This window comes from Nyctereutes procyonoides, unplaced genomic scaffold, assembly GCF_905146905.1.
Source record: "Nyctereutes procyonoides isolate TBG_1078 unplaced genomic scaffold, NYPRO_anot_genome, whole genome shotgun sequence".
Classification (NCBI taxonomy): domain Eukaryota; kingdom Metazoa; phylum Chordata; class Mammalia; order Carnivora; family Canidae; genus Nyctereutes; species Nyctereutes procyonoides.
The window spans coordinates 49,517,843-49,530,621 of NW_026575044.1; the positions used below are offsets into that span (position 1 = coordinate 49,517,843).

The window sequence follows — 12,779 nt, forward strand, 5'->3', positions numbered from 1 at the left end:
TTCTAATTCTCTTGATATCGTCTTTCAAAGAGCAGTTTTTAACTTTAATGAATTCCATCCAGTTTATCAATGATTTCTTCCATGGATTGTGCCCTTGATGTTGTATCTAAAACGTCATTGCCACACCAAAGTCATAGAGGTTTTCTCCTATGTTATCCTCTAGAAGTTTTACGGTTTAATGTTTTATAGTTAGATCTGTGATCCTTTTCGAGTTAGTCTTTGTGAAGGTGGCAGGTGACATCTCTGCTGTCCCTCCCTTTTTCCTCTTGCTTCAGAGCTGGTTTCAGAGCCCAAGAAGGCAAAACAAGGGCTCTTAATTGGGCCTCCCTAAATTTTCAACATGTGTTACTTGCTTTGCTGTTTTTCTTTTTCCCATTAAAATGTCACCTCCACAACAGCAGGGTTATCCAAAGCCAGTAATTTCCAACTTATTTAAAAGTCAGAATGACCCATTAAGCATTTAAGACTCAAGGTGTTCAAGCTCTACATCCTCAGATTTGGGTTGACAAGCCCTGAGGGGATTGCAAACCTAAGAACTTGTATTTTTATGTAAACTCCACTCAATTACCTGAGGTGCTTTAGAGGTTGAGTATCAGCCTGTTGCATATGGAATAATCCCAGGAATTGCTGAGGCTTGAGGTTAGAGGTGAGAAACTGATCACAGTCAGATATCTCTGCTTTCTTAGGAAAACTGGCTGTTTTTTTTATTCAATTATACATCCATTATGAACTCAAACTTTCTGATTTGGGAAAGATTACAAAGGAAATAGAAACTTAATCATTTACAAGATACTAAATATATCAACCTGCAAATTGTAGTGTTTATACTTTTTGATAGGACCAATTTCAGAGCACACAAACTGTAGGATCTCATGGGATTCTAGTTACTGGACTGGAGACTAGTAGTCTGCGACTATACTGTAATTATAAAATATTTAAGCCTTTCTTCAAGAGTAGAGCATGGTAGATCAAAGTGCTAGGTCTGAGAGGCTGAAAAAAACGAGCATGTCCAAGAAGCCTACGGCCTGATGAAATGACTGTTTCTCGTCTCCACCCTCATGTTCTTGATGCTACCTGATGGTAGCAAGGTTCAGACATACCACACTGTTACTTTCTTCCACACTTGGCTGGAAGGACTGTGATTCAGATGAGGAACATTAATTTATTTCACCAGGTGGCTTTTATTCAATAGACACCTGTAGAAATCATGACACTTTGTTCAGATATGTTTCTCAAGTAAATTCATATTCTAATCTTGACCAACTAACTCCTTTGTTGTAAACATTAAGTCCCCATGCAACTACAAAGGGAAAAGTAGGGACAGCATATAAGAATAACTTATTCATTCTTAACAGATGATAAGCATTTTATAAATGATCATTATATTAAGATTAGTACTTTATTCACATGTAAAAAGGTTACTTGGGAATAATCTTCTTCTAGGTTTTCATATATTTTCCCTTGTCTTCCTTCATAATGACTTCCTTTGTAACTAGAAGATTGACTGGGGGGATTCGGTTACATAGCATGGTGGGAAGTATGGGTTATGAACACTGGCTATGCCCCACTGGGAAAAACATTTAAACTCTTTGTGCCTTAGCTTCTCATCTGTAAAATGGAAAAAACAATACCTACCCCTTGGGTTTTCTATGAGCACTAGAAGAGATAATCTATGTGAAGCCCTCAGCAAGGAACCTGCCTCCACTAAAATGCCAGCACATGCTTGTTGTTTCTTTGGAAGACACGGTAAAGGAGGAAGGCACCAGGAATCCACATGTCAGAGAGCACTTCAATCTGTTTCAAATGTTCTTCTGGAAAGTCCATCACAATCAGGAATAGAGAGACTACCTCCATTCTGGAAACAGATTGATCTCCTTTTCTCCTTGCATTTTGGCTGGTCCACGGAGTAGACTTGCCCAAGGGAAGGATGACACCTCAGTGACTCAGGAAAGCTCTTTTCCTACATATGGTTGAGAGCAAGGGACCAGATTCTGGAGGGACTTGGGCTTGGCTTATCCAGGTGAGCATAGGCATGAGTGTCCCTGGAACAGGAGGGGGGGGGGTTGTCTTCCCTTTGATAGCACTGACTTTGAAGCATGTATGCTTCTATCAGTGTAAGTGAAATGGGGTAATTGGTGAAGGGCAAATAAGATTTGGTCAACTGTCAGTGTCAAAACATATTCTTCCCATCTCATTTTGGCGATTTCTTTAAAATGCTTGATATTGAAATGCAATCTATTAAATCATTGATCCTTATGGTAACATTTTTCTATATTGCCCATATCTGTAGCGTTATCCTATTCATCTGAGCTCATTTATTACTATCAAAGAATACAGAAAGACCAGGCTATCAAGCACAAAAATCAGAATCTTAGGTTGAAAAATAATCCTGAGACCTCCTAAAACTTTACCAATTGCCCACGTTTGACTTGGCTGTGCTCACCCACCTGGGTGATGTGCAGAGGGAGTCACCTCCATCACCCTTTCTCCCATTATGTGAGAAGTTCAGTGGTACCTCTATGTGCCAAAGGGTGCATCTCACTGTGCATTCCCTGCCCCCACCCCAGAAACTCGGTAGTGTGGGAAAGAAATACTGTGGGGCCACACAGATGGGATTGGGGAAGAATTGCTCAGTCATAACTAATCTTACACCAAATATACCAAAAAGGTATTCGGGAATCTAAGGGCTCAGTGAGGTCTGACAGGTGGGGGTGCTCACATTGGCAGCGTAGTGAAGGGCTGACCAAGGCTAGGTCAGGCAGGAACAGAGGCTGATCAAAAGGAGACTTCATTGGAGAGGTTGTGCCAGCAGGAGGCTGGGCTTGTCACGGAAAGGTCGGGTTCCAGTAGAGGCTGGGTTTCCAGTGGGATGGCAGGGTTCTGACAGGAGGCTGGGGTATGGGCAGCAGGTGTGCTCTGGCAAGGTTCTAGCAGGAAGGCTGGGAGTCACGCAGAGCAGACAGTATTCCCAAGGGAAAGAAATCAAGTCCTTGCTCTATTTATGCTGTGGGCAGGTACCCAAGCTTCTTTCTGTCTCTGATTCCTCATGCTTTTAGCACAGGGGCTTGCACATAATAATAAGAGCCAACACCAATCGACTCATTCTTCCCCTTCTCCATCTTCTTCCTATTATTATTCTTTCTATTATTATTATTATTATTATTATTATTATTATTATTATTTTATGAGTGGTTCTTATATCTGTCTCCAGCCATCTTTTTTGGGCTCACTGTGATAGTAGAGTCTGGGTGCAAGAGGCTAGGAATTTTTATCTGGCTTTCCTTGAACACTTGAAACACACAGTCAGTGGCTGCTCCCAGAGTCCCGGGATGATTACAGAAGTTCCTCTCTTTCCACAACTTCCCACCAGAGCCCTAAGTACTCCCCCCACCTTTCCTTACCACCACTGGCCCCACATGTGCTATCAATACATGCCTTTCTCCTGGAAAGCCATGAAACGGAAACCCACCCATGAAAGTCTCTGGCCCAGGACTTAGTCTTCCATAGAAGATAAAATAGTGAAAGGGAATAAAGGGGAAAGGAGAAAAAATAAGTGGGAAATATCAGAAAGGGAGACAGAACATGAAAGACTCCTAACTCTGGGAAACGAACGAGGGGTGGTGGAAGGGGAGGTGGGCGGGGGGTGGGGGTGACTGGGTGGCGGGCAATGAGGTGGGCACTTGACGGGATGAGCACTGGGTGTTGTTCTATATGTTGGCAAATTGAACACCATAAAAAATAAATTTATAAAAAAAAAAGAAGAAAAGATAAGGGGTCCCAAAGTCTTATGCAGATTTAAACTTTAATGGCTTTAGAAGTATGAATGCTACAAGCTTGGAAAAGGCCCTGCTGTGAAGGAGAAATATTTGATATTTTAAGATGCTACTATCTTTCTTAGTGTATTCAAATTACCACTGTGCAGTGCCGGCAGTTCTAGTCAGTCTTCAAATTGCAAACCCTGAGCAGAAGGAATTGAAAGGGCTGCATTTGCAGATTGTTCAAGAACAGGAATCCAGTGGCTGACCTGCCTTGACTCACCACCACACGAGTGATGGAGGTGGGAGTGAGTCACGCAGAGGCCTCATCTTTGTGGGTGCTGGCCTGGAAGACGACATCCTCACATTGTTGCACATGTGGGATAAAAACTAAAATGTAATATTCAAAATTCACAAAGCTGAGGGGTGTCTGGGTGGCTCAGTCAGTTAAGCATTGGACTCCTGATTTCGGCTGAGTCTTGACCTCAGTGTCACGGGATTGAGTCCCATATGGGGCTCCAAGCTCAGTGGGGAGTCTGCTTGAGATTCTCCCGTTGCCCCCTCACTGCTCTCTCTCTCTCTCTAAAAACAAAACCTTAAAAAAATAAAAAAGCTGAAGAGGCATACAGTATTTAAAGAACTAAACATTTAAATGATGATTTCTATAAGCTTGTAACATTTCCATTTCTAATTCATTTCTGGGACACCCTGTATAGAGCCTCGCAGAGGCTATCTATCACTATCTATCTATCTATTTATCTATCATCAGGGAGAAAAATAAGGATCTCTGTACCCAACCCAGGAAGTCAGAAAAAGAATAAAGAATAACACACACACACACACACACACACACAAAGAAAAGAAGGAATAAGAAAGGTAGAAACAGAGATTTCTAAAGCAAAAGCAAATACACAATAGGGAAGATTACCAAACGCTCCCTAAAAATATGAGCAGGGTAGATGGACAGGCAAATCTGACAGAACATAAAGACTCCTAACTCTGGGAAACGAACTAGGGGTGGTGGAAGGGGAGGAGGGCGGGGAGTGGGGGTGAGTGGGTGATGGGCACTGAGGGGGACACTTGACGGGATGAGCACTAGGTGTTATTCTGTATGTTGGTAAATTGAACACCAATAAAAAATTAATTTATAAAAAAATTTGATAAATAAAAATACCTGTGAACATAACCATAGATATTTATGACTTATAACAATGCTCTAATTAAAAATATGTTATTTAAAAAAATAGCCCTTACTCCAAACAATGTAGACTTCTGAGAACCAATCACTTCTGCACACTAACTGTCCTAAGGCAACTTTATACCAAATAATTGATCTAAGTAGGCCAATGAGATGTAAGGCTATTATCTCTAATTGTGAAATTAATTGTGTTCTTCCTTGTTGAATATTGTGTTTCAAGGCTGTGTTTAGAGGAATTAGGACAGGTAAAAGCAGCAGCAACCTGAGGCCAGCAAGGACAAACCCCACAGACTTCGTGGCAGCAACAAGACATCTGTGGAGCAAACCCTATGCAGGAGGCAGAAGATAGAAGCAAGAGACCATCTGGCAGAGCTGGGATCAGGACCCCCCGTGGCAACAATCATGATCCCTGGACACCTGAGGAAGGGATTCTACAAGTCCTCACACTGGGATGAAGGAAGGGGGTTGGTTAGCAGCATGGATAGCAGCAAGGCAGGTTGGGCCCTTGAACTTGCAAAGTTAATGGACTGAAACTGCCTCCTGGGACCAGACCCCATGATGTGGGGACACTGCTGGAGATAGAGAGGAGCAGAATGGGTTAGAACTGGGAGGAGAGGCCCATGTAGGTATGGGTGGGGAGAGCAGCGGCGAGAGCCTCAGAATGCAGGGCGAATCTGTGCTCCAGGACCATGGACTCCAGCATCATGGAGGTAAAGGAGCCATCTTCATACCCAAAAGTTAGGAAAACTAATGTCGCACACAAAGGAGCCACCGAGAAAGGCTACACTTAAATATAATATCAATTATACTTATCAGTAAATATTTTTTTATCAGTAAAAAAAAGTAAGAAGCAGGATCACATCATTAGAGACCAAAAAGTTTACCAGAAAGACATACCCACAAACTGGGTGAAAACTATAACCTAGGGATCCCTGGGTGGCGCAGCGGTTTGGCGCCTGCCTTTGGCCCAGGGTGCGATCCTGGAGACCCAGGATCGAATCCCACATCGGGCTCCCGGTGCATGGAGCCTGCTTCTCCCTCTGCCTGTGTCTCTGCCTCTCTCTCTCTCTCTCTCTCTCTCTGTGTGTGACTATCATAAAAAAAAAAAAAACAAACTATAACCTAGTGTTTCAAGAAGAACTAAGATCAATTAAGAAAATAATAGAAGATATTAAAGAACAATAGAAATCAGGATATGAAAACTAGTGAAAAAGGCAAATAATTATTTTAGAAAGCATAATTAAACTAGAAGGACAATAAGACAGTTCTAGCATGGGACATGGTCACCTTATGGACGGGGTCGCCTTACAGATGAAGCCATCTTAAGCACACGGTCATCTTATGGACAGGGTCGCCTTACACATGAGGTCATCTTATGCTCAGGGTCACCTTATGGGCAGGGGTAGCTGACCCAGGCCACCAGAGAGGGGAAGGCCATGGCTACACAGCATGGGTGTGAGGGATATGCTAGTGCTCAGTGGCCCCTGGGGTACTTAGTGCTCCACACTTGGACTGAATGGTAAAGAGGTAAATGCAGCAGCTGTGACCAGAGCAGGGTGGTAACCAGGATGGGGGGCCTCCTAGGCCTTTCTCCCCCTGCCAGGCTCCCTGCCTAATCAGAACAGGGGCTGGATAAGGGTGAGGGGCGCAGGTGGTGGAGGGGGTAGATGATGACTGTCACGTCCGGTGACGGCAGCTGCAGCAGTAGAGGCTGGAGTTACCACATCTTACTCTTACCTTGTGTGGGAAGCAAGACCTCGTGATCTCATTACAAGAAGCCGGGAGTCTGAGTGGCCCAAGGATAGACAGGGGTGGGTACTGCAACTGCCGTGACTGCCCTCTGTACGCCCACATGCCCGTGCTCAGGGCTCAGGGCTGTGACCCTCCTTAATGGGAGTGAGCTCTGGCCTCATCAGCGCCCACACAGGCAAAGGCTGTGACAATGGCTTGCTGGTGCCAGCCTCCAGGTGCCACGTCTTTGCTTGAGACAAGGAAGAACCACCCCAGGTCCCGACTGCCCTGAAGGGCTGGGTGCGACTCACACTTTGTCTGATCTTCGCTGACCACTGTCACTCCTGGGACCACTGCCCCAAATGTCCTTTTGGACCCACAGCCCTGAAATGTGGCTGTTCATTTCAGAGGCCATCTCCAGAGAACCCAATCTGAGGTGGCAGGCTCCTCTCACAAGGAGGGTCTACTGGGCTAGGGTGTAGAGTGTGGCTGGGTATGGTAGGATGATCCCCTCATGTCGTCAGATACGTGAGGCTACGAGGGGAAGTGACCTGGCCTGGGGCTTCCCTGCCCACAGAGGCTGGGCCAGCACTCATAGACCTCCTGGGGATCTGACATTTCCACCCTAGCACATGCCTCCTTGGAAGAAGCACTTCCCTTCTACAGTTCTTTATTTCGATCTTTTAGATTTACTTCTACATTTTCCCCTCTGACACATGGGGAAGCTTTCTCTTGAACCCTGGAAATTGTTCTCTTGAGGAACACTACCATTCTGGTATACTTGGCCTTTACATTTTCTTCTCAGGAGCATTTCCTACTTTTCCTCTTTCCTAAATATATCATAATGTGCTCTCTGGAAATTCCCTTGAATTCATATATTTTTTAAAGATTTTGTTTATTTATTCATGATAGACACACACACAGAGAGAGAGAGAGAGGCAGAGACACAGGCAGAGGGAGAAGCAGGCTCCATGCAGGGAGCCCGACGCGGGACTTGATCCCAGGACTCCAGGATGGTGCCCTGGGCTAAAGGCAGGTGTTAAGTCTGCTAAATCGCTGAGCCACCCAGGGATCCCCAAGTTGATATTTTTAAAAGAAAGAATTCACAACCAGAAATATGCTCAATGATCCTTCCTGTTGTTGGGAAATCAGAACATGGTCTAAAGAGTTCCCCTAAGGGGTCTGAGTTTATTGCAACAATGGCTAGAGGAGTTGATTCCTGCAGAGCGGAAGCATGCTGGCTCTCATGTCTGAAGAACAAATACGCACTGATTCTCTAGAGACACTGAACGTCGACGCTGAACATCATTTGAACTCTCCTATTTTTTTAAAGCTCCATATTCACTGTAACTCTTTAGAAATCAATTTGTTGGGGATCCCTGGGTGGCGCAGCGGTTTAGCGCCTGCCTTTGGCCCAGGGCGCGATCCTGGAGACCCGGGATCGAATCCCACATCAGGCTCCCGGTGCATGGAGCCTGCTTCTCCCTCTGCCTATGTCTCTGCCTCTCTCTCTCTCTCTCTCTCTCTCTCTCTCTCTCTCTCTCTCACTGTGTGCCTATCATAAATAAATAAAATAAAATTAAAAAAAAGAAATCAATTTGTTACCAGTTGTGTTCTGCTTATATTATTCATGAAGAATAATATAATCTCATTATTCAGATGAGAAAGACAAAATAATAAAACCAACAAGAAGTGAATTCTTCTCTCAGTTGATTTTTTTTAACACCTTGTGCATAGATAGTATTGAAAACAATTATTTTTTCTACTTTATGCAAAAGAGGCAGAATGAATAACATTCTTGAAATGACTTTGCAAGATGTGCTTTATTTTAAGTCAGTCCTGAACCCAAACTACATAGGATCATTTTTTTTTTTTACTTATTCTAGTCCATTCGATGATTCCTCACAAACTATATTTTAATATGGAATGAAAACTACATTTCAATCATAAATTTTCATGCTACATTGTTATTTAACGAAGAGGTTGTATTACCAATAATAATTTAAGAAAAGGCCATTTTTTATTTCCCCAAGCTCAATATACATATTTCTTTCATAATTATGAACTTAAAAAACCCGTCTCAGATGTAAAAATGTGAATTGGAATATGTAAACTCTTTGATATACCTGAAAAACAGGAAGGAAAATGTCACATACTGGAAAACACCATTGCCTTAAATCACCGAAATGGGAAAAAAGCGTGTTAAGGGATGGAGAAAGGTAGAAGAGCGTTCATGACCTCCATTAGTAAAGAGTTACAAAGTCAGTATTTTCCACATCCAGCCGGGTGCCATTTTTATCTTTCTACCTGGAGCCTGTGTCTGACGAGGAGCAGGAACTCTGAAGCAGAACAGTCACCACCACTGAAGCCAGTCACTAGCTGGGCCTCAACAAAGACAGTGTCCACATATTTATTTTGCTGCTTTTTTTTTTTTCCTGAGAAGTCACTGGTGTTTAATGAAAAGATTTTTTTTTATTAGTCTTCAGTTAAGATAAGGCAGTAAGAGTGTCACTAATGTTAACTTTTTGCTTAGAATGAGGCTTATCCTTCCTCTGGCATCTTCATGGGTCTTTGGCTCCCTTTCTCCCTTCGTCCCCCCAGAAATCCGTTCAGGAGTTTCAGCCTCCTATTGCTGTTGTGTATTTTTGGGGTATGCTGAGGCCCATCATTTCTCCTCACAGCAGATTCCCTGTTGGTGACACAGCACAACGTAGGGCATCATAACATCTCTTCTGGAAGGGTGCAGTCCCTGCACAGAAGAACATGTGTGTCTTTCCTTCTTCCTTCTTCTCTCCTGTTTCTCTGAGGGAGGAGACCCATAAGTGACTCCTTTGCATAGTCAATCAGAATGCAAGACACTGTTGACTAAAACATAAAACAAGTAGCCCTGATTTTGGAGAAATGGAATTACAAATAACTTTTTCAACAGGCGCCTTCATCTGCAAGGTAGCTTAGACTGCAAAAGGAAGTCAGCTCCTTTTGACCACCTGTCAGAAGAGAAACCATTTCCATCCAACTAGAAATGCTTAGCTCTTATGAGAATATTGTGCTTTTTAAAAAATTCAAATGTTCACTTGATTTGCAGTCTGTGTCTCAAGGTATCAATTTGTTTTTTCTCTAGTCCATTTGATCATGGTTTCTGGGGATCGGTACAGGAAGATTAATTTGGCATAGAGATCTTCCTCTAGTTCCAGTTCTCCTGTCTCTCGAACTAAAAAAATATCCGTGCACAACTTCAGGATTCGATCCACGTTTGGAAGCTCTTCAAACATGATGGAGTGAGAAATTCCACTGAAGAATTCACGGACAAACTTCCCAATCACAAGGACCACTGAAGCATATAATCCCATGATTCTGAAGCAAAGCAAAACATTAAGTAGAAATTGTATCTACCAGTGAAATACAGTTAACAGAACACAACTAAAAGAAAATCAGTATTTCCCTGAAACTCCAAAGAAGGTATGATAAACTTATCAAAGCTTGGAGTTTTTCCCTTACAGAACTGTAAGATCTGAAAAATGAAAGTTTTAAAAAAAACCTCAATTCTGGAGATAACCAATGTTAACAGTTTTCAGGGAAGAACTTCATGTGGTTTTGTTGCATATATTATATAAAGAAAGCACATAATACATTTGATAGAAATGCAATTGTATTATTTACACTTTTCTGCACCAAGATCTTTATTTTTATAATACAATTTTGCATAGACAATGATTTCTTAACAGATTTTCATGTCTTCTTGGGGATGTATGTTTCCTAGAATTTGAGCATCAGAACACTGTGAAATGGTAGTGTCAGACCATTCTGAACATTGGACCACATCCCAAACTGTGATGTCTAATTGAGGCCATGTTTGCTAAGGTCTGAAGGCAAACTAAACAGAAAAGAGGTAATCGTACATCAATTTCTAAGTTTGAACACTGAATGGCATTAAATGTAACAGGAAGATGTAGAGTGAAGAAACTGGAAATATGACTTCTAGTCTTGTCCTGAAGGGTGTTACTCACACCAGGCATTTTGATTTCTTTGGGACTCTGGCTCTTCATTTTTTAAAACAAAGGGCCAATGACCTGTGAATTTTAATGGTGCAGCTGTTAAGTTCAAGAATTCTGGGAAGATACAAGGCTTCCCATTGTCAATTTTATATGATACAGAGGTAGACTCTTGTAACTGTTAACTGTGACATAAGTTCTTACCCATAGCCAGCCAGGAACCCCAGACTCGGGGGGCTGACTTTGTCATTGAAGACCACCAGTTCCAAGGCCTGAGCATGCTGATTGTATATTCGATTTCCAGTCAGGTTGAGGACCCACCACTCACTGTTAGTTTTAGTTGTGTTGTCTCTGGACAAAGTGATGGTGATATTCATGAAATTATTTTCTGGAAGAGGAGAAAAATGAAATCAAGTTAGCATGAGAATATTAGAATTTAATGCACATAAACAGTCCTCCCTCAGATGGCAAAACCTGGTTACTGCAATCCATAGCTTATGATGCCAGGATAAGTAGGACACGGGGACCTGTTAACAATGGGAGTGTTGAAAGAAAAGTGGGCCCTAGGTGAGCATAATGTTTCTCTTTGTCACTAGACAGCTCACTGTTGCTAAGTACACATGGCAGCCACATCACAGGGAGAGAGAGGGAAGACCAATCACCTAAGTATCTTCACTGATAATTCCGAACAACTAGTTAGACATTTAAAAACCCAAATCACTAACTTTTTATTGAATTGATTAATTTAATCCTATGACCAGCATTTATTGAGTGTCTTCTAGGAGAAGGCCCTCTGTTAGGTGATAAGGGGTTACAAAGTTGCATACAGCATGATTCCACAACTCAATGGGAATAAGCCATGTATACAAGCACAACTAATGGGAATATGGCAAGCACTACAAGACCTGCATTGACAAGGTCTGTTATGGAGAGTCTACTTTTGGTTGGTAGTATCCATGAGTGCTTCCCAGAGGAGATGACTTGTGAGCTGAGTTTGGTGGAGTGAGAACTTCAGTAAGTGGCGATGGAAGGGAAGAGGAGGCTATTTCAGGAAGACTGAATGGCATGAGGCTCAGTTAACATTCTGAAAATCCATGATGTGTGGTTCATGATTACTTTTGTTGGAGCACAGGGTCAATATAAAAGAACAGTGAAAGGGTGAACAAAAAGCTTGAAATTTTTTGAGAAGGTCTTTCTAGGAAAACGCCACCCTTGCCAATGACAATGGAGCCTCCACTGAGAATCATGGTGGTGAGCTGTAAACTCTGTGAGCGTGGAGCCATGTCTGCATTATTTCCTACTCAATTCCTGGAGCAAAGGAATCTAGGATAGTGCCTAGAAATGAATAGCTATTGGATGGATGGATGGATGGATGGATGGATGGAGGGATGGAGAGTGAGGAAGGAAACTGGTAAAGATAAAGAAAGAAGCATTGAACGACGTAGAATGCTCAGGAACAAAAAGAACCTTGGTTCTGAAGTCTAGAGATTTTTGAGAGGTGACATCTGGCCCAGGGTTGAATCTGGTTTTTCCACATACTGGTTGTATAACCTCTGCTGAGCAGTTTGCACTCTGAGCCTCTGTTTCCTCCTTTGTAAACTGGTGATAACCACTAACCTATGCTAAATATGCCTTGTGGTAAATATCAGACATAACTCAGGAAAGCTCATCAGAGAAGGTGTTGTATTGGCAGGACCTGAGAGCACCAAGACCATGTGATCTGGGGAAGAAGGATTTCATTGCCTGGACCTCAAATGACACAGCTGACAAGCCTGTGTTCAAGGAGAACAGAACACGTAGCTGAGAAAGGGGAAACAGGGGTGAGGAGAGGCTGAGAATCTGGGCACAAGGTGAGGCTGATCTTGGAGGGAGGGGCCTTCCATCTTCCTGAGGCTGAAAGGAACTGGGGAGATTGGTGAAAACTTGAGACCCATTGCTAGGGAAAGGGAAGCAGCTGAAGGAGTGGCCTGGCAGGTTTGCGGGGTCATCTGCTGAGGTGGAGCAGGTGTGAAGGACCCACTGAAGGACAGAAGGGTTTCAGAGGGCATGATGTTGTTGAGAAATCTGGCTCTTGGACTAAGCATTTCCAGAACTATTTGGACT

General features: G+C 42.9%; 1 protein-coding gene across 2 annotated transcripts in view; it reads right to left on the reverse strand.

Moving 5' to 3' along the window:
- Window positions 1-8,488: 8,488 nt before the first annotated feature.
- Window positions 8,489-12,779, reverse strand: part of PIEZO2 (piezo type mechanosensitive ion channel component 2) — a 447,149-nt gene continuing 442,858 nt past the window's right edge. For both annotated transcript variants that reach the window (XM_055324440.1, XM_055324441.1), the window contains 2 exons: window positions 10,881-11,064; window positions 8,489-10,038 (listed from right to left, as the gene is read on the reverse strand). In XM_055324440.1, coding sequence (XP_055180415.1) covers window positions 9,786-10,038; window positions 10,881-11,064 — 437 coding nt within the window. In that variant the 3' untranslated portion in view covers window positions 8,489-9,785. The remainder of the gene's footprint in view (window positions 10,039-10,880; window positions 11,065-12,779) is intronic.